This window comes from Bombus vosnesenskii, unplaced genomic scaffold (genome assembly GCF_011952255.1).
Source record: "Bombus vosnesenskii isolate JDL3184/JDL3185 unplaced genomic scaffold, Bvos_JDL3184-5_v1.1 scf7180000013265, whole genome shotgun sequence".
NCBI classification, from domain to species: Eukaryota; Metazoa; Arthropoda; class Insecta; order Hymenoptera; family Apidae; genus Bombus; species Bombus vosnesenskii.
The window spans coordinates 124,220-147,003 of NW_022882925.1; the positions used below are offsets into that span (position 1 = coordinate 124,220).

Below are 22,784 nucleotides of genomic sequence, written 5' to 3' on the forward strand. Positions count from 1 at the left end.
AAACTGACTGAGTAAAACGAAATTTTATCGCCATTGTCCTATGTTATTTATCAGACAATAAAAAATTAATTTCATTTTTGAAAATGCTGCCACTCAAAACTTCCGAGCATATCTATAAAGTTTCTCTTCGATAAATGAATGCATTATTTTAAATATTATACTGTATTATGATAATGAAGATATGCATATTTAGTTATTCATTTTCTTTTCTTGCAAGGAAGTCATTACATGCTCCTTTTTGTTAGAAAGCATTGTAAGTAATCTTTTTGACATTTATAATTATAACTTTGTCCTGATACCCGGACTTTGTTATAACTCTTGAAAAATACTAGTTAATAAGGAACCTACACAAGATTCATGACATATACATACAATTAAGGAGATTTAAATCTAGAAATGGAGGCCGTTTAATTGGACTTTCCTACCACATTAACCTTTCACGAGAAATTTCCTTTAAATATGACCAAATTTACTATAAAGATGGAACATCGTTGCATATAAACTAGATGGACTATCACTAATTAAGGCAAAATATTCTAAGCATAGCGGTAAAATAACCGGTCCCATGAGTTAATTACACAGAATTTCTGGATGTTTAATCCTCAGCCAGGTGCATAAGTTTGATAAATATTTGGTAATAGATCACATACTAGAAACGTCTCAAAAAGCGTTAATTAAAGTTTGGAGATAAGATAATCGTTTGTCTTAATTATTTAAACCATTAAAACCGAGAAGTATTGTATGCGCATGTGTTTCATTCATATGAGAGATAGATAGAGTATTAGATCTGAAATTCGTTTCTCATTTGTAGAGATTTTAGTGAAATTTCATGAATAATTCTTTAATTTTATGAATAAAAATGTATATTTTCATTACATTTATTTTTTCGCAATGAATCCTACATATAATGTGATGAAAAACGAACAATTTGACTTATTTCGAAGAATTTGAATGATTTTAAATTATGTTTCAACAAATACACCTACAAACTGGAATATCCGATATACTTTTATCATCTTTTACAATTTTCTAATAATTTAACATATTAATATAGCGATTTAATACACTTTGATGCTATTAAGTGATTAATGATTCAACATTCAAAACAAATATCTTCTTCCTCAATTATCTATTAGCAGTTCATTAATAAAAATTAACGAAGAAATATTTTCAGGCTTAAATTACGTATCACAATGTTCCTTCTTCATATTCCAAGATAAGAAACTATGGTACCAATTAAAAAAGTACGTACACCGATAACAAACGAATCATAAAATATTTTATATTCGTTATCACTTATATTTCAATAGATATTAACCTTCGAACACATTTGCTAACAATAAATCTTTCTTTCCTCGTGCAAACGGATGGGCCACGTGATTTTTTCTTAACGTCTCCTACAAGTACAAACACGTAGAGAAATAATTATCGTGCATTCTCTAGGAAGAAATCACCATCGGTTTTATTAATCGCCCACATCGTCTAGAACGTTTCATGGAAGACGATATCGAAATAAAATACCGTGACCAAAGCATATCCTCGATAATTATTAATTGTTGGAAAGCCAAGCAGCTATCCATAAGGCTTCTTGCATGTAGTAAAAAGTGAAAGTAATTTTTCATTATGTTCCTCTTTTCATCCTTCACACGCGTTTTATTCGATGACACAACGATATAATTCGACATTGTACCCCAACGAAAATACAATCTCCTTTCTCGTTTTCTGCTTTTTTTTTCTTCGTTCTCTTCTTCTCATCCATCATTTTTACAAATACGTAGCTACATTGTTGTAAACACATTTCTGAAATGCAACACCTCCTCCAAAAGGAATCTCGGCCTCGTTCGCCGGACGTTTCAGGGCTGAAGATAAGTTTTCCTGCGCGAGCGAGCTTAAGAGGTTTGCTTGGTAATCGACAGTGGAAACGGTTGTTGAACAATGAACGCCAGAATCGATACAGAATATCGTGGGCGAAGAATCACGGGCCACGTCAATGGCCGTTCGGCAGAATCGCATCTCCACGGTGTATTCTTCGGCAGTTTCTTGTGGTTTTGAACAACCCTCGAGAGAATTCGAGTTAGGCGTTTACGATACTTTATTTTTGTTTTATCTGTCTGTGGTACATACAGGATGGTCCCTGCAATGAAAATTGCTTTAATAACATTATAAATTCCGTTTACAAATTACAAAGGAAATTGGTACGAATTAATACTGTACACTGCACCGTGAAACGTGTTATTTTTAAGTTTTCTTTCTTATGATCTGTTTTAGGGTATAGACTTTATAATTATCCGTGTGTTTTGTTGTTAAGCATACATTTTGGCAGTCTTAGCTATGCAAAATTGTCATTCGTGGTACAATTAAATTGGAGGAAAAAGCAATGGATCGTTTGAAGAGAGAGTTATTCAATGATATACTTCATTTTTCTTAGGGAATTGAATTTAGAAATTACGGAGTATATCCGCAATCTTGTCTGATGTATTTATAAATATCGGTGTTGGTCTAATTTATTGGTGGAGAAGTTTCCAACTTTTTAAGCTTATCGCTGTTGTTTTCTCTTGTTTTCTAAAATTAGTGACGATCGAGATTAATTAAAATAGAACATCATATAAAAATGATTGTTAGATTAATGTACATACGATGTTAATGAAATATGTATTAGGAATAAGAGTCTGTGAAATTATTTGTTTAAATACGCAAGATATTTCATTCGCCATAAATTCTTAAATATCTGCTAAAAATATGGAAAAATGTTTAACAATGAAATCGCGCGGGTTAGATGATGAAACACGTATAATAATATCAAAATTATCATTTTATAAAAATTTTTAAATGAGCAGACATCTTATTCCTTCGAGTCGTATAATTTTGCTTCAGAGACTTTTCACATCTTCATAAATGTCAAAAATATTCAAGATATTCACGAACAATGAAACACCTTGCATTTACCTAACGCTATACTTATTTGAAGCAACGACGTATCTACCACAGTGATTAAAATAAACACGAGTTTAATCAAATAACCAACGAATACGATTAAACTTTACGATGACCAATTCGGAAACGTCGAATTAACTAACTTAATTAAAAGGTAGAAAACACTACCGTTCTTTTGCAAAATAAAAACGTTTCTATAAATTCTGAAGAAACGCTAGATTACGAAAGCACGCGACAGAAACTAATGCCCGATGTAAAGGAACAGGACGAAACAGCATACAATAATCTCCATTAAACGATGTGAATATATTATATTTTCGTAAGAAATTCGCAGAAATATGCATAGCGTATTAATCGTACGACATATGGTATAACGTGTGTACATATAATGACGTTAGATTACATTGTGTACTTAAGATAAATAATCCTTACACGATATAATGAACGATTCAAAAGAGTTTTCCGTGGTACTAGATTCGAATTGCACATGATGTGTATTACGACGCGTAACACATGTCCGAGTCGAAACGGTTTGGATCGAATCGAAACGAATTGAGTCGAATTGGAACTGATATTATTCAGAACTGATCCAAAACTCGGAACTCGAAACGACGACGAAGCGGAAGCGCGTACTCGTAGCGGAGCCCGTTTCAGAAGATCCGTTCGTTTCGCGCCGTTTCGCCCGCTCTCTCGTCTAGTCCTCTTAGATCGATTAAATTTTCACCGTGTCCGTACCTTTTCGTTCGTAGCCTTTCTTTTCTAAAATCCTCGGATAGATTAGATCGAGCTCACTCAGAGGGAATCCATTTATTCCGAGAGAAAGGGAGCGGCCCTTCGAAAAGAAGGAAACGAAGGATGAAGAGGCTGAAGAGAGTGAGAGAGAGAGAGAGAGAAATAGAGAGCGATAGACGCACGAGGTGAAAGTTTAACCAATTAATATCGATACACGATACTTTTCGCGTCTCGGTTCGCCGTCGTGCGAATCGATCGAAACTTAGCCAGATCAAGGACCACGTCCTCAGAATAGCTCGAGTAGTCAATTCGAGAGCCGCGGAGATTAGAGAGACAAAGAAAGCCGGGCTGAAACGTGCCACTCGTTCGTTTGCATGCCAAACGGGAAAGTTACCGCGAACAGGTAACCGCGAGGAATTAGATTGTTGAATAATTTGCTCCGGCTACTTTGATTTCGCTTCGCGCCAGTCGTGCTCCTCCTTCCGAGACTTTGCTGCTTTCCTGGCACCTTCCTCTTCCAGGATTTCATCCAAATCGCTCCGCCAACGCCTAATTTCTCTTTCTCCTCTTGTCCTTCTTCTTTTGCTCATCGTAATTCCTTCCCATTCGTCATACGTCTTTCTTATCCTTTCTTTAACTCCTTCCTCTTCTTACTTTCTGTCTTTTTTTTTTAACGTTTTTCTTCTTTTACGTGTATGTATTCCTCGTCTTTCTGTTTTTTTTTTTTATTTTAGTTTGTCTGCTTCGTTCTTTTGGTTTTATTATTCGTTTCGCTGGTTTAACTTGAAACGCGGCTAAAACGTTTTCCGCTTCTCCTGCTCGCTTCGGATGGTATTCGCTCAGATGCTTCCTCGCCTCTTCTCCTTCTCCTTCTCCCCTGCGGTTCTACGTCCTGATTACATGATTATGCATTTGCCTCTCTCGGCCCAGGGATTGTTCTTCTTGTCGGGCGCGTGTATCAGTGGGTCAGTCTTCTCGTTCTCTTCCACATACTCCCTCATCCTGGAAGCAAGCAGATCGTCTACTAGATCAAGTTTTCTTTTGATTCAGTTGTGTTCGTTCGCTTATATTTTCGACTATCGCTGAAGGTGGAATCTCTTACGAGAACGTTGAATGGTTCTAGGAATCGAAAAAAACGAAATATTTATTAATGATTGAATATACAAGATTAAAAACGAAAGAGCGCGAAATAATGAAGAAATATCAACGATTTGCAACCTCTGATGGAATGGTTTCGAATAAAAAGGCAAATTATGTTGAACTAAGCTACAACACAGTTCGATACAGAAATTCTTGCGAAGAAGTAAGAAATTAAAAAGAATCGATTGGGAAAAGCTGCAGACAATTGTTTATACTAAAAGGTGTTACGATATATTATGCATTTAATGATGATATTTCTAACATGTTTATGATTTAACTACCAATTACTTGTTGATTACGTACACGTTCGGTGATCAATCATATTCCCATATCACCATTACATAATTCTTACATTATCATTATGCAACAGTTACATTATCAATGCATATTGGTTACGACTCTACCTATTGATTGTATATCAATTTTAATCAATTTCGTTACGAATTATATCCTGAAAAATGACTAGTTTTTTAATTTCAATTTTAAAAGAAATTTCAATCAACAGATTATATAAAACGTTAATTCGAATATCTCGCTCGAAATATATTTGATCTAATAAGTATTTAAAATATGATATTTTCAGGAAAGAACAAAATCCAAGTAAATTTCCAGGTGCCTGAGGAGAACACGTTGACGAGATACAGGATCGTTGTAAACGTAACAAGGTTGCAAGCGATGCAAGGAAAAGTGCAGCGAGGAACGAATAGTTGGTCGTTTCGCCGAGAAGGCTCGGTGAAAGGGACTCGCGGCCAGTCTGGCCGATTTTGCGTTCAAGGAGAATTCTGTGTTCCGAAGGTTCGCGACTGCTCAATCGCGATCGACCAATTTTTCCGATTTTCTCGCTAAATACCTGTAGATAAAGCAACTTCGATAAAATCTAATTCAATTCGTGCAACTATGCTTTATGACGTCGGCCTAATCAATTCGCCTTCAAATAAAAAGAATCAGAGAAACATTAAGGCTTTGCAAAAAGTTAAAAAGTATCGTAGTAGGTGGGTATCTAGAAATTGTAGTGTAGAACAATGTAAACTTATTCTTATAGGTGTGTTACAATTATTGGTTTGGAAATTATTTATTGCAAATTATTTTTGAAATTTGTCTTTATTGAGAATTTATCGATCGCAACGATATCTTCAAAATTTTTCTTAACTTTCTGATAATGCTTTTTGCAATAGTTTCAGATTTCTTGATTAAAATGAATTTATAGCACTTTCTATTGCGCTCTGTTGTTTGCACTGATCTCCAGATATCCAACGTTATCTTGAATATATCTGATCGCAAAGAATAAGTTGAAAGGATACGGCACGAATTCTTCAGCTATGTCGTTGAATAAAGCAGGTCGTCCTATGTCTAGATGCAATCGCAACTATAATTCCAGCACGATTTTTTCAAGTTGATGAGCTACAGGGGGAAAGATTTGAATTATGTATCTGGTATCGAGATACAGTAGGGATTGTGTAATGGTAATGGAATTATTTTAGTTGAATAGGCAGGACATTGTAAAGGATTTATTCCGAATCATGAAAAAATTAATCTTAGAACTAGGTATCATTCTTTTAAAAAAATATCCAAAAGTATCGCACGTGTTCTAAAACACAGCAATGGTCAATAATATAATTAATTAACGGTAGTAAATAATTTTTGTACACATAGTAGTTTCTACTTTAATTTACTTAACTCTGTGGTATGCTTATTATTATTTTTAGTATTACATGTGGTATGCTGTGTATGTTAGAACATTCAAGCAAAGCTGTTAATGAATCGGTTGTATTAGTCGGTAGTATCAGTAAATCAGTAATAGTTATAATAATAAGAATCCCCTGTTCCAGTTAACCCGCAGCTTAGCGGAAAATGCGAGAAAATTATAAGCTTTCACTTATCGCTCTTTATTAGAAACGAATGTAGGTTAATGACCTGTTACTACTTACACAAGTAACTTTTCAATGCTTGTTTTAGAAAACTGTTTTATGTTAAAATCTTATAATCGTATTATTCAAGATTATTTAAAAATTGTCAAATTATTATTAAACTTTGTCAATTGCTTCCTAAGATAGGTGAATGAGATAAATGAATTATTATTATTTTCTATTTATTAAGATCTAAATATCTTACCAAGCACATCATTCCATTACGCTTAAAGGACCCCCGTTCATTATGATAGAAAATAATTTCTACAACTTTCACAACATAGTTTCTAGACTTCCACATGCATCCAAACCCTATAATATAAACTATATTATCAACTTCAATATATGAAGTTTGGAGACATTAAATTCTATGTAAAAGCTCGTTTAACTCCCAGGCAGCAAAGACTGGGTCAATACTGACTCATATAGATATTTCATGTTTATTAGATACTTTCTATATTACATTTACGTATTCTGTTCTATTAAACTGTTAGGTTGAGTAATACATTCATTCACGTTTCCTTAAAAGAACGTCGAACGTTATTAGTATAAAATCTACCTAATTAAAGAGTAACTTTTTCATTCTATTTCTTTATTTTATACCTTTTATGAAAAAAATTCAAATACGTTCCTTTTCACGTTCTTTAAGTAGTTTTTATAATATTTTTCGAAAATGGACTAGCATTAATAATTTATTTAATTTTCAGCCTCATAGCCTAGGAAATGTGAACTTGGTTTACATAGTCTTCTACTCAACACACATACCCGTACAATTATTCACTCGTCTTTCTCATCCTTCCATAACTCCATTCATAACATTTATCCACCTAACTCTATTCAGATGACTCTATTTCGAACGCTTACTCCTTACTCTAGCCTCTGCTATTTGCTTTAGAACTATCCTAATCCCTCCATTTATCCTCTACTTCATTGCATCTGCTTTTCTTTTCTCCCGCCCTCGTCCTTTTCCTTCCTCATTCCTACAATGCTGCTCCTTTCCACCATTCCACCACGCGTTACTCCCTTCTATCGTGCAGAACTTTTTCCACGTTTAAATTTACTGTTTGCACACCTGTATAGTTCTCTACTAAGTATTTTATCGTTATATATATTCCTTCGGTATATCCTACACAGTGTGTCCTGCTCCTTTCTCCAATACCTATTTCCTTCTTCCATATTTTCACATCTTGCTCTTACCATAAGGTTCTAGCTTCCCCTTGTACCAACCTCCATAAAGTGGGATGCTCACCACCGTATAAATACCTGTACAATACATGATACTCAGAGTTTCTTATTTTACTGTATTGCGACTGTTTTTGGTTCGGTATCTCTCAGCCAAAAAGGAAGAATAAATGCTTGTTTACAATGCATCTTACAATAGCAAATAGCAAATTAGAATTCGAAACAATTAGAATGTTAATTTCTTTTTGAAGTCTATTATTTTTTGAATCAATCAGAGCTTCATTATATCGATAAAAGTGGTGGGTGTTAAATCCAGGCCATTAGTGTTTATAGTCGACTATATTGTCCACGTAAATCGCCTATAGTAAGTCACTGTATGAAATTCTAATAGCGACTATGATATACAAATATAAGTATCCCTACTAGATAAGGCTAATACACGATACAAAACCAACTTTTCCTATGTACCACAAGAGCAAAGTTTCACAAGTATAATGCTTCGCGAAAGTATCCAGAATGTTTGGCATAGAAAAGTTTTACGAACACAGTCAGCTTTCTATATTGTACATTAACTTTTTACTAAATACATGTTAATAGTAAGTACCCTGTAATTTCTACATCAATTCTCAGATTCGTTCCAAATTTCACGAATAAAATCATTCACAGTCGTAACTCGCTACGATATAAATGAAATTTGCGAAGACGTTTTATGTAATACACATAATACAGTGGCTGCAAAAAATACTAGCACGCCACTGTGTTTATTATAGGAATTATATACTGATTAATTAGCTCCAAGTATATTAAATTTCTATAAAAATTTCGCAGGACCTCATGAAAAATCATTTCATTAGAAACTAAGGATACGTGTAAAGACTTTTTGTATATACCGTGTGTACGTAAAAATTTGCTATGGTAAGCGTTCGAATAGTTTTATGAGTCGCTGTATACAATATACGTTGTATGTAGTTGGCACGGAAAATACTGTTCCTTCCAAGGAATTTCAAAGCGCGCGAAGGGAAAAAGCGCACCACGTTTGAAAGAGGAGAATGCCCGGCGTTAAGTGCAAGACGGTGAGCGAGAGATTAGCTCGATCGGTAAGAGAGGAAGAAAAAAATGGGAGGTACCTTTCACTCGGGCACTCTCCGAGTAGCAGACCGCGGAAACTTTTTGCTTTCGCGTACGATTCCCCTCGAAAACCGCAACGAGCAACGTCGTTGCTCGAATGCGGTTCCGCGTTCGTTCCGCAACGCTGTGCAACTTCCCATATGTTATCGAACACTGAACGTGTGTCTCATTAGGTGCGCGTCGCCATTACAGCCTCTAGACCTCAGAGGAATATTCGATTAATTGTGTGTGTCCACTCAAACGAACCAAGATCGATATATAAGCAAGATTATCCTTATTTACTTATTTGTCGATTTGCCTGAGACCTTTTTAATTAAAATAGCTGTCTATGTTATTGTACTAGAGTGTAACATATCCGATTGGTGATGTAATATGGTTTTTTCGATCCTTTACCGACTGTACGATGGTTAATGTTACATACATCGTAGAAGTTACACGTCAGCAACCGTTTAGGTAAAAATTTATCGTCATTAAAAGGAATCATTGGCAAATTTTAAACGTATAAAGAAATAAAGAATATTTTCTATTAGCTGCTGCCACTGGCAAGGCAAAGATATAACGCAAGATTGTGGGTATTGTGCAATAGGTGGTAGACTACGGATTTTGATATATTTATGGGAAATTTGAGGATGCAAAGGTACACGGAATACACATAATACGGATATTGTATAGAACACGCTGCGCTTAAGCTCCGTTCTTCGTAACTGTGCCCATAAAGATGTAAATTTGCATAAATATCTGCTAGTAGTAAATATAAAAGCAGAATGAATTTATAATACAGTGCAGTATGTATCCATTCAGTTGTAACGTACACGTAAAACGTCCTCTCTCTTTAATAAAATTTTTCCAATCCGAGGTAGTCTCCTTCAACTAACATAATATAAGAATCAGAAGATCAACAAAGATGGATCTACATATCACATTTTCTCCTATGGTTTTCACATCTTCGTTCATGACGTGGAACTATCCGAAAATTACGCCTTTCTATCACATTAGGGAAGATAATTAACATATAAAACTCCTACAACTTTGATACAATTAATTCGTTTGCACGAACCAGCTGATATGTAAGTATGCACAGTGCGAGCGTCTAAAAGCGATCAGTCCACGAATATGCGATTAACAGATACTCCACGTCCAAGGAGATCCTGTCCCAACGTGTAATATGGGAACGTCGGTGTAATTTAACCTTGACTGTCGATTACTAGCAGCATGTTGCGGCACACCGCGCCACGCCACACCGATTACGTCGTCATCTACACTATCTATACGTCTCGCGTTTCTCGATTCGTCTAGGAAACTGCTTCTATGATCACTTTGTCCGAACGATTTTTATACGACACCGCGACGATTGTTTCGTTCGAGTCGGTTCAACATGACTCGATCAATACTGCGTCGTTCGATTTGTTTTTTTAACCACCGTCTGAGTTGCCACTTTATCGCAATATAATATCTCAAGTATCATGAACAACCCAGAGGTTATAATAAAAACCAATACACGGAAGAAGCAAATAAATGGAAAAACTGTATTTCTTTTTTAAAGCAAATGTAAATTATATGAACAGCTTTTGTTCTCGAGTACAGAAGAAGTAAATATACGGTTCTTCTAAATGTAAGCAATCGAGAATTTCTTACATATTTACAAAGAATTCGGTAATCGTGAGAAGAGTAAATGAGAAGAGACTTTATTTTTCCAAGAAAAATCAATGTAACAGTGTTTCATCAGAAAATCGTAAAATACATAGATTTGATACCTTGTCTTTTAAATAATTACGGAATTGTTAATTACCTCTTTATGATGATATCGTTTTATTTCTAAAACTAATTGCATTTGTTTTGAAAACTTATAAATCTTTATAATTTGGAATGGATAACTATACATGCAAAACAGCACTAATAAGTACTAATTCAGCGTCGAGACAAAGAAACACGATAGTTCGAGAAGTAACTAATTAAGAAAAGTCTTAGGATCAGATGACAGTATGTAATCTATGAACGAAGGATTCTAGACGTTTGACATTAAACTATAAAGTATTAATATGTTACAAGAATGAATTTCCAAAATGAAGAGAATCGATTAAGCATCAAGTACTCATAGCAGCTGAAGGATTCTGAATTCATTACAGCAGAATTACTAATATTGATTTGACCTAATATCCTAGTATAATGTAAAATAATATTGAAAATAGTATTCGTCGATAATCGCCTATCTTTTTTGTGCAAATTTGGAATTCTAAGATTAATTAGCGCAGAAAATGACAAATCAACGCATGAAATAATATTCAAAATTCCTTTCTTATCTCAGCTTAATTTTATACAGATAACATTTTCCATTCTAATATTATAAATTCGCCACAATACAAATATTCTTTCCACAAAAGTACTATAACTTATTTATCCAATTTACTTTCCATTTTTCATTAGATATATATTACTAACTTTCAACCTGTTGATCGTTAAATCAATTTTCCTGACACCTAACGATTCGACAGATACTCCCAAGTAATCTGACAAAAGCAAGTTGACGAACAAAGAAAAAAAATTATAAAATAATTAGCAAGAGCATTCATATTCTCGGTAGTTTCCATGATAATGTCGATACGAAAGATTGCAAGCTTTTGCGTTTACTATTGCAAGGTTTTCTGCTGCAAAAGTCTTCATAGTCGTTTTCTTGACCATTCAAGTTCTTTTGATTAATTATCAAAGTCAGTAAAATACCAACAAAATTGTCCGTCTCGTCCAGCTTCTAAAGTTTTTCGAGGACTTTGGAATACGCCATATGAATTTTAAGAAGGAAACAGTTTTTACATGGAAGCAAACATGAATTCGAATAAACGAATATGTGCAAGAATGTGAATGATGCTTGATAAAAAGATTCGAAGTATTTAAAACAATTTGTTATAAATGATATATAGATACTATGACATTAAAATAATTGTAAATTTAACAAATATGATTAAAACGATTACAATGCCATGTTAATAATTTCTTGTGATAACTATGGTAATTTTTCCTAAATAGTATGAATAATCATTATTTTCCTGTTGTACTATGAACGCCTTTTTTAAATATTGAAGACAAACGAGAAAAAGAATTGAAAGAAAGAGGATCTCGGATCAATTACAAAGCTACTAGGAATATATGTATTGTAAAACGTATTGTATTGTATATAATTAGGAGATTTTCGAATGTCTGAACTGAATTTTACAAGATCAGAAAATAAAAATGATTTGCTTCTCACAATCTTCATCACACTGTTTATGTATTACACGATGTATGTATGTGTTATGAATACCTTCGTAGCTAAAAATAACTTCGAAAGAAATGCTAAATATAACACAAAATCACTTGGGTCATTTGAATGGAACATTGTTTACTGGATGCTGTTCTAGATTAATCCGTCTTAAATTTAAATTAAAAATAATTTCAGACATACAGTTTCCTTAAATATCGTGTCACGTCATTATGTATCATATGTTTATTAAATTTGGCTGTGATAGAGCCATTTGAAGTAGAACTAATCTTCCAAACAATATCATAAAATACATATCAAATGCAAATAGGAATGTGGTTTTGACTATTGAAACTTCTCCATTAATATTGTGTGCAATTTTTAGAAAATCCTCATACGATTCACTTTTCCCAGTGTAAAATGCTTCTGTATCTTTTAGTACGTTATTTATTTAAAAAGTTCGGTATGTTTACTAAATTGTAGCCTGCAGAATGGTACAAAGATGTTACTCTGCGCGTCTTGTATAAAAATATTGTCTAAATCCTGAATCCTTTTTAACTTCATCTATGCAACCTATCAAAAAATAATGAATCATTTCACAGGACATTCTTTCTATGATACCCAGAAGATAAAGAAAATACAAGATGAACTATTCAGCCTAGAAAATGCGGCATAATAAGTAAACAAGGAATAATTAAATACATAAAAAATTCGTTGAAAGGACGGAACAGTCCATCGGGAAAATTGAACAAAAAAATTCAACCTATTACTCGAACAACGATAAAACAAGAAATGAGGTGAAACAGGACAGCTACTTATACTGACCAATAGATTTCTACGATAACAAAGATAGATAGGAAACAACATCATGCGTTAATCAGTGTATCAAACGAAACAAGAAGCAAAATGAAAAGACGCAAATGAAATTTCAAGAACAATTGACGAATATAGGATGAGACAGATGGGGTTGTTGGACGCGTAACACGAAACTTTCCGTGGACCATCCTGGTCGTATCATTGTCTACTAAATAAGGTGACACAATAGAACCGTAAAAAGGAAGCGGAAATAAGAAAAAATTGGAGAAACAATCGACGAAGGTGGGACGAAAAAGAGGGGTTAATGGACTTACGCGACAATACTCTTCGAAAGGGGCCACCGTTCCATATCAGCTTGGTACTTCATGTTCTCGATCTGCTTCTTCAATGCGTCCTTGTCCATGTTAGCTAGTACACTGGGATCCATGGTTATAGCCGCGCCTCCCTTTTGCCAGATAAGAACCGAATAGCGCTTGCGCCTCTACGAAAAATCAATAGAACCGACTATGTATGGGGACTCCTGTTATTGGAACACCAAACCTACGTCACACACTGGCAACAGGAAATTCGATTCTGCGAGGAAAAGTGCACGAACTTTTCCCTCGTTGCGACCTCCGCGAGATGACAATGGATCTTGTTCTGTTCCTCGTACACACGTGATATTCGAGCCGTGCGTGATACGGATCGAAGCGTTATATAGTTATTTAGCCATTATTTCACTAATCGTTAGCTTATAGATCATTATACCGAAGACACTTGATACTTTGATGCAGCAGGATTCAAGGACATGATCTTGGATTTCTCGCAACTGCGTAAACAAATGGTTTGCCATAGGTTTGGATAATTGGTACAACGTCGCTTATAAAAGAGAAGATGGTTTTTTTCCTATTTTATCTTGCTCTAGGCAGAGGGATGCTATCACTACAGTTGGGGAATTATAAATTATTCAATAATTACTTTTTACTGAGTATTTACAGAATGTCCCATAAAGAGTGGTACAATAAATAGCAGGGCCATATTATATCTAAAAACGAATAAAATGTGTAGAATAAAATATTTTAATATGACACTTATAGTTAGAATTATAGTTTCGATTAACTATAAGATTTCGAAGAGTAAAAAATTGAAATATTAAACCTTCGCGAATGATGATCTTTCAATTACTAATACCTACAAAAACCTAAAAAAATAATAATTATTTTTTTCTCAATACTTGTTTTTCCATTCGTTGATGAGCTGTTTTTAAGTACTTTCAATCAAGAACCCTTTGACGCTTCCAACGGAAGCAACGAAGCTTGAATCTTAACGAGGAACACATGGAACAAGCACAATGCGCGTACCCATAATAAATTTCTAATGCTCTCTTTTCTTTTTACGGTTTGCACACTTATTCTTCTCTACCGGTAATGACCATTAGGCAGAGAAAAACCATAAATGAATGAAATTTGAACGTTCGAACGATAAAGTGAAAATACTCTTGAAAATATTTATTGCTTTAAGCAAAAATTAATTCCGATATTTCTTTACCTTCAAAAATATTAATACGAACTGTAACACCGTCAGATTTGAAAAATAAACACTGAATGAAACAGTCTGTTCGTGAAAAAGTCGATTCGTTGCTCTACCTTACACACCGATCAAGATTACTGTATCATGTATCGTAATTATCGAATTCATGGATACATTCCACATAAAATAACTACTATGGCTTCGTTCTTCGACGTTTCATAATTTGCCCTTTCAAGTTTAAATTGTCTATGTTACCTTAAGTCTTATATTATCCTAAATGTTAAAATACTCTATTTCCCTTTCTATATACTATGTACAAAGTATCCGAAAAGGTCGGGACAAAACTCATACTATATGTTAATGAGGTCAAGTAGATAAAAAAAAGTTCATATAAACTTACGTCCGAAAATGCTTTATTGAAGAGTTATAAGCGTTCAAAAATTTGTATTAATTATTTTAACAGTTACAGTAAATGAAGAATCAAAATTTCCTGCTTCTGCAGAAACACAGAATCCCAATCGTCGAACTAATAATTGTTGAACTTTTTCGAATATTCCTGCTGTTGTAGAGATATGGAATACTAAATGCATTCGATGCATGCTAATTGCGATTCAGTATAACGAGTAACCTCCCGAAAATCTTTCAACACTTATAACTCTTCGATAAAGCATTTTCAGATATAAGTTTATATGAATCTTTCTGTTTTGTCCCAATCTTTTCAGGCATTCTGTATGTAACAACTACTTTTAGTAAAAACCATTATTTCATGGTACTTGGAAGAATTGCATCTGTAATATTCTTTTTCGAAAGAGAAACAAAATCATTAAATAAATTCATTGTTTTATTCTAAATAATGTTAGACGCAAATGTACGAACACTACAATGTACGCTTAGAGGATAATTCCATTTGTGTTTCTGTTGATTGTACGAACTGTACTGGCTATGTACTTTATTTGTCATAAAATCTTCCAAGAAATTACTTTCACAATGTCAAGCCAGAACATGCTCGCAAACAGGCTTGAAATAATTAAAAGACATTTAAGTCCATCGTATGCATGTTCACATAACATTGTACAAGTGGAAATAACAAAATTTCCTAATTATATTTAAATGAATTTACTTGGAAGAGAAACTAACTCAAAATATACGAAATTTAATTAATTTCGAAGAAAATTAAGTTATCAAACTGTTATAAATCAAAAATAAAATCGCAATAATGTCACCTTTAATAGAAATTTAGGCGATCATATATGCTACAGCTATCTCATTTTGGCACAACTTCTTGAAGTTTCAAAAATAAAACAAAGTACTACATTGATTCTAGAATTTACGATATTTCGAGTTTCAGTATCTTATTAGTTACTATAACTACATATATCTAAAATGTTAGCTGTTACCCTAACGCGTCTTTATATTTTTTCACTCCTAAATTAGAAAGATCGAATTAAACAATATTCATGAATGGATGATTATATTTCATATTATAAAAAGTTACCATAATTAAAAATAAAGATTTCTACTGCTCAAGGCTACTCCTCCTCGCACGCCAAAAATAATCTCCATTTTAGCGATCCTATCATACGAGTTGATTTTTGTCACATCTATACTATAAATATCGGTGCGAGTGTCTCTATTGCTATTTATTTCCTCCCATATTTTAAGTTACGATAATAATCATAGTTTACATTTCATTCTACTTTTCTATTTACTGTGAAACACCCTGCATATAATTGCTAATTACTATCACATAAACAGTAACCATATTTACGACTTATTTTTTCATGGAGAATCAGTTTTCTACTGGCATTGTACTTATTTGGTAATCTATATTACCACACATATGCATTATGCATGCATATGTACGTACGTGTACGAATTACGACATGTAGCAAACAAAATTTCAAAATCGATTCTCTCCAGTAAAAAGTCTGATACAACAAACAAATTTCGCACGTGTTTCTTTAATACTTCATAGAAATCTTTTATACTATAGAATTTATATCTTTTTAAACAAATCCAAACTATACATATAGAGTATGCTCCAAAATACGGTAATACCATCGAGCAGAGATAATAAATCAGAAATAAAAAACACAATTTTTAAAAACATCTAAGGTTTCGTTTTCGAGAAAATGAATTTTGAAAATGTATCGAGTAGAGTATATGTCTAGATAATGACTCGATGAACCATTTAGATTGATGAAACATTTTGTCTTATTCAATATTTTTGTTAGCTTACGTTGATAAGATAATAGATTGTAAAGAAAGAATGTAAACCAAGATTCATCACGTCATTACTTATGAGTTAAACGCACGTATAGTTGTTACGTTTTCAAAATCTCCAAGTCAGTCTCCTTGAAAACGAAGCTTTATATACAAAAATTGTATTCTTCTTATGCTTTTTATTCTTTTCTATGGAGAATCACATCCTGCTTTTCGTGGGACATCCTGTATAAATTACACAGTAATCCATTTAAAATATGTTGTATGCACCATATCCAATTTTAAGTGCAGGAAACAAACATTCAATGTTCCTCCAACAAAAACGCTCGTACAATTTACGACTTTCCCCAGAATCGTGATTTTCATCTTTATAATACAATATTACACATTTTATCTAGTCTGACATATTATTTGATTAGTGATCAGTGATCAAACACGTTATTTCCAACGAATGAAGTCTTTATCAGGCGTAAAAATTACAGACGTTTGCGGTCTACGACTAATATAACGTATCAACGGAGAAAAACTTCGCAGCTCGAGAGAACAAAATCTGCTACAACCATTTGCCTCGACGTTCACTTCGGTCTCGAGAAATGTCTCTTAAAATGCAAGGCACGTATGTATAGCCAACCTACGCTAAAACTAAGACCAATGGTATCTGAAAAATCAGCACTGCAAAATGCAGTGGAAATTTTTCGGACACCGTTTTGAAATATCTTGGCGCACCACCACCAACGTAATTAATACAGATAGATGCAAATATGAACAAATGCCGAGCGAAAATTCGGCGAAATAATTATTATCGCCGTATCTAGATTCGTTGTTTCGAAATCGTCCGCTCGCAGAATCGAATCGGTGTTTTCTCTTGACGATATTTTCGACAGGTATTCTCGATACTGGCACTTACCCAGTAAACAGAATTTCGGTGACGAGAAGAAGTCACGTGCCACAGGAAGTCCGTCCGATAGTCGTGGTCGAATATTAGAGAGTAGCACTCACCTTGCCGGAGGTCGGAGAAGTTCTGAGATGCGCTGACTCTTGGCAGGTTTCTCGATTCGCTTACGGAAGCCTCAACAAAACTCGCCAATCTAATTTGCTGGTAATTTACGTGCCGATATTTTCAATCATTGTTGTCATAAGAATATTCCTCGACGAATGCTCCGTCCGCTTATAATCCGTAATGAATAAACTGACCGTGTTAACCTTCCTGCCGACCTGGATGGATCTTGATTCCGTTACAGGCCTCCTATGGTACCGATGAAAGTAAGCTTTCTGTGAAAAAGAAATAATGTTCATTGTTTCTAAAAGTACAATATATCGTTGTTATATATGCATATTCATAAGGATATAATATCGATAGTGGGAAATATTGTAATTTCTGATTAAGGTAGGTTTGATGATATAAAATAAAGCTTTGAAAAAAAAGAAAACAGAATTTAATGTATTAAAAGAATGTGAGCCGATAAGAAATTATATTTTTGATAACATTGAAGATTTAGAGGAAATTTAATTTAAATTTTGATTTCTGTTTTAAGTACATATATATTTTAAAGGATAAAACGAAAAGGTAAGACGATAGTATGTGTGTAATTGCCATTGTTTATTGATGATATTAATTCAATTAGAGAGCAGTAAGTTTCGTGAAGTCCCGTTTTAAATGTATGAAAGTTCATACCCTGGGGATCTCTAATCTGTTGCTTACATATTATATGTATATGCAGATCGTTATGTACGTAATGGTACATAAGGATTATGATGTTCTCGTTGTTATCAGTGAATTTATTGTGGCTCTTTTTTACAATGCTTCAAGAACAATAAAGAAATGGCGTAATTTATATATTTAAAAACATGTTCTTCAAACAAAATTTGTCTATAAAATTGATGAGTAAAATTTAATACGGAAATTGAAAGATCACATTTTTGAAAGATTTCCGAAAATTGATAATATCTTGTTGTACTCTTTGGTTTTGTTCATAATGACATAATTGGATAATAGTTAGTAATAGTTAATAATGAGCAACAGGGATTTAACAACTTAGAACAGTATATAACAATCTTCAAATGAGTCTACATAAAATCAGAAAAACAATATTATTTCATTTTGAACACATTACAAAAATTAACAGCATGGATTCCCATTTGTATTGCAATTAGTCCTAGTATTAACATATTTGCTACCTACTGTTAATCATTGTTGCACAGTGCAAGCTTCTTATTATATTTGCTAACAAGATTGGCAAAATCTACTTGTAAGGTATACTAGATTAAAATGTTGGGTCATATTGTTCACTTAATTTTTTCCATTTAATGTTTCCTAATAAAAAAAAATATACAATTAGATTTGTAAAATATTAAATAATATATATATGTAAAAATTTGATATTAGAAATACACACATTGATTTTAGGCAAAATTTTGATTGTTAATTGAAATGAATTAATCAAAACAGACAATACAACATCATTATACAACATTACAATTTCAATACACAATAAATTAAAGTTAATATGAACAAATAAAGTTAAAGTTAATTGAAAATTCTGATATTATTATAATTGAATCCTCAGTTCATTGAATTTCTCAGGAATTATTTACGATATCGTATATTTTAAAGTATTTACATTTTAACAAGCAGATCACTCGAGATTTAAACGAATACATTTGTCGACTTCTAACTAAATTTCACGGATAGACGAAAACCGATTAATACTAAAGGGAGAATTTCATTGGTGAATTACAGGGATTGATTTATTGACTGATGGTCGAGATTTATTACATAAAATTTGTATCGGTAGCTCAACATTGTAAGCAATGAAAAGAATAATCTATTTATTTCATTATTACACTTGAACAAATGATAATAGATATGTAACTAATTTATAATTAATATTTATTATAATTAATTTAATTACATGTGGACCAAAGATTCCCTATTTCTTTAGGCACAGTATCATTTATATCCGAAATAAAGTATGTATATTACATTTACATACATTTACAAGAATTAAAATCGATCTAACAGATATTAATTTTTTTCTAATTATGGGACCATTAAACAGGTTAAAGAAACGGCAGTTATGTATATGTTGTTGTATCGTCAAATTCGTTTAATTATTAACTTCATTTTCTGATATCTTTATTTTCTTTAATCAAAGAATGATAATAAGATAGATACTAATATACTTACGTTTATCACAAGGAAAACTTTTAAATACCAGTTTACGATGTTTAATCAGTAAAATTCAAATTTCACGATTTGACATATTGCGCCATATGCGTATTCTACTGAGCAGGAAATTTAAATCCTATAAATGAATCAAATATTTTACAATATTCAATAAAATGTAATAAAATAAATAGATATAAGGAAAAAAATTGAAATAAAAATAAAAAAGATTAATAGTAAAAATTCATATAATATGTGTATTTTTCTGTATGCATACTTTTTGTTAACATTTGCAAAAAAGTCAAACGAAAATTGTATAATAAAAAAACAACATATAACAAATAAATGATAAATCATATTATCAATTAATTAATAATTCCAACATTCTTTATTGGAAGAAAATTTACTTTTTTAAATAAAAATATAACAATGTTGATGTAATAATGTAATTATGATAATCTCACCTGTAAATTAATTTTAGATAATTATATAGGAATTTGTAAGTTTATTATTAACAATTTTTTATCTTTTTATTAATCTTTGTAAAAAAAATTATGTTTATTTTAAATCAGCAGTTGATTCTATTCGAAATATTTTAACACTCTATATATTTATTGAAGGTACTGCTATTCACGCCTGAAACTTAAAGTTCTAAGTAGAAGCGAATATCAATAATTTATTACACCTTCATATACGTATTTAATAGTACGTATTTAGTTAAAGTAACATATTAATGATTAAAATTCAAAACTAGTTAAATTTAATAGACAATATTATACTTTCTAACCTATATAACCTTAATTTATTCTTCTTTACATAGGATACATTCTGAAAAGAAATAATCAAATGTCTTTTAAAATGAATAAATACTTGGATCTTGCAAAAACAGGTACCAGTTATGCCAAACATATGAATCGTTTAAGTAATCGAATATTTGGTGAAGTAACAAGAACGACTAATAAAAAATCGATGAAAGTAGTGACATTATTTAGCGAAAGACCAATAAATAAGCGACCAGAAATTGTTGATTATTATCCACGGCACGTTGAAACTGATTTATTAATGAAACATCTTAGGAGTTATGGATTATACAGAGATGAACATAAAGATTTTAAGGAAGAGTATCAACATTTAAGAGAACTTCGTGGCAAAAAGAAATGGATTCCTCCACCATTTAGGAAGTAATAAGTTATTTGATTTGTTTAAATTCAGTGTATTAAATCAAACTGTATTTGTATAAAATGTATTTCGTATAATACATGTGCTTACTTAAATGCCAAATGTTATGTATAAATAATAATGTAAAGATACCAAAATACAAAATGAAAAAATAAGTATAATTTTTTAGAGTATGCAACAATAATATTAGAATAAGAAACAGCTTCAAAATTAAGTGGTAATAACAATTCAAAATCATCTATTTCTATTTGATCCTTATTTTGTTGTACTGTAACTTTATCAAATTGTTGAATGTTGCACAATAATGATTTATTCATAGCACCATTGAAATTTCCTACAAATTGATTCTTTTTTTGAGAACTTCCAATTTCTTTATATTTATAGATATTACTACTTGGTTCTCTTGCTACATCTAGATAAGACATTTTATAGTAGCCATCGGAGGAAGATGCATTCTTATTGTTAAAATTATTGGAAATAGATGGATATAACTTATTCCAAAAATAAGATTTGTTCATACTTTCTATAGGTACCTCTTGATACTTTATTGCTGTCCCAGTTTTATTATGTAAATGTATTTTTGTATTACCTGGCCAATAACTTATTCGTGAACCTAATTGTAAAAGATCTGAATGATTCCATAAACTATCATGTACATTAATGTTTTCTTTAAATGTACTCTGTTTTTCATTTAATTTGGTGTTATTTTCCCATTCTTCTGTGTCCTTGCTATTAAAAACTAAATCATCCATCCATGCCCTAATTGCAAAAGTTATACATTATAATTCATTTTCAAATACATATGTCAAATTTTTATTTCTCTAATTTAAAATTTTATGAAAATTGTTGGTAAGTTTATTTTTGAACTTATACCTGAATGCACCGACATCGATATATGTTGGAAGATCTCCACATTCTAAAGAAAAATTTGTCCAAGATGCAATTCCAACTAGAGCTATCTCATGTTTTTGATTCTCACATATAACTGGAGAACCAGGATTACCAGCACAGGCTCTCATTTCATCCTTAAACTCAACCATTGTACAAAATACATTTGTGTAAGTTGTATTTGTTTTTATCATATACGTACACATTTTCCAGGAATTAAGAATTACTTCGTAATATAGAACTGGCTTAGCTAGAACTTTTGAAGATGGTGCAACATAACTTTGCCATCCAAATATCAAACATAGTTTGTAATCATCATCATATTTGACAGGCACAACCTTAGGTAGGATTATTTTATTATGGCACATGTCAAATGGCTTAGTAAGTTTTAAAAGAGCTATGTTATGATCTCGATCAGGAAGAACAGAATAAGCTTCATATGTGGGATATATATATGTAGCTTTTACAGGTAATGTCTGTTTAGAGTCAGTTCCATTTAGTCCAGTTGCAAATAAAGTAATGGACTGTATTAATAAAATTAAGATATGACTATATATATATCCTTTTCTTAGTGTTAGGTAGAAAAAGTATCATACATTTCTCTTGTCTTGCACACATTGCGCTGCGGTTAAAACCCAATCTGGTGATAGAAGTACTCCACCACATGGTGCTACTGTTTGAAACTGTATCAACCAGGGAAACTGACCATCTTGAGCTCTTTTACCTTTTAATAGTATACCTTTATATT

The 22,784-nt window shown here is 32.3% G+C and overlaps 3 protein-coding genes and 1 long non-coding RNA gene across 4 annotated transcripts; 2 read left to right on the plus strand and 2 right to left on the minus strand.

The window, feature by feature from the left end:
* Positions 1 to 2,420: 2,420 nt before the first annotated feature.
* On the minus strand, positions 2,421 to 17,843 carry LOC117242493 (guanine nucleotide-binding protein subunit gamma-e). The gene is made up of 3 exons (XM_033509210.1): positions 17,711 to 17,843; positions 13,386 to 13,552; positions 2,421 to 4,668 (listed from the first exon to the last, which is right to left on the minus strand). Exons 2-3 carry the CDS (start codon positions 13,496 to 13,498, stop codon positions 4,563 to 4,565), a joined length of 219 nt encoding a protein of 72 aa, XP_033365101.1. The 5' UTR covers positions 13,499 to 13,552; positions 17,711 to 17,843; the 3' UTR covers positions 2,421 to 4,562.
* Positions 13,543 to 14,134, plus strand: LOC117242498. Its single transcript, XR_004495273.1, has 3 exons — positions 13,543 to 13,741; positions 13,809 to 13,894; positions 13,976 to 14,134. It is a non-coding gene; the product is annotated as an uncharacterized LOC117242498 (long non-coding RNA).
* On the plus strand, positions 17,817 to 21,309 carry LOC117242486 (28S ribosomal protein S33, mitochondrial). The gene is made up of 3 exons (XM_033509198.1): positions 17,817 to 17,902; positions 20,590 to 20,674; positions 20,790 to 21,309. Exon 3 carries the CDS (start codon positions 20,816 to 20,818, stop codon positions 21,152 to 21,154), a length of 339 nt encoding a protein of 112 aa, XP_033365089.1. The 5' UTR covers positions 17,817 to 17,902; positions 20,590 to 20,674; positions 20,790 to 20,815; the 3' UTR covers positions 21,155 to 21,309.
* Positions 21,253 to 22,634, minus strand: LOC117242468. Its single transcript, XM_033509164.1, has 2 exons — positions 22,022 to 22,634; positions 21,253 to 21,907 (listed from the first exon to the last, which is right to left on the minus strand). Exons 1-2 carry the CDS (start codon positions 22,402 to 22,404, stop codon positions 21,253 to 21,255), a joined length of 1,038 nt encoding a protein of 345 aa, XP_033365055.1. The 5' UTR covers positions 22,405 to 22,634.
* Positions 22,635 to 22,784: the final 150 nt, after the last annotated feature.

Bases quoted from the DNA above. Each gene is read 5' to 3' on its own strand.
- LOC117242493 (XM_033509210.1), bottom strand. From the start codon at position 13,498: ATGGATCCCAGTGTACTAGCTAACATGGACAAGGACGCATTGAAGAAG. The intron at 4,669-13,385 runs GTAAGTCCATTA...GCTTGCTTCCAG, and splicing joins CTTTCGAAGAGTATTGTCGC to GATGAGGGAGTATGTGGAAG.
- LOC117242486 (XM_033509198.1), top strand. From the start codon at position 20,816: ATGTCTTTTAAAATGAATAAATACTTGGATCTTGCAAAAACAGGTACC.
- LOC117242468 (XM_033509164.1), bottom strand. From the start codon at position 22,404: ATGTGCCATAATAAAATAATCCTACCTAAGGTTGTGCCTGTCAAATAT. The intron at 21,908-22,021 runs GTATAAGTTCAA...TTTTGCAATTAG, and splicing joins ATCGATGTCGGTGCATTCAG to GGCATGGATGGATGATTTAG.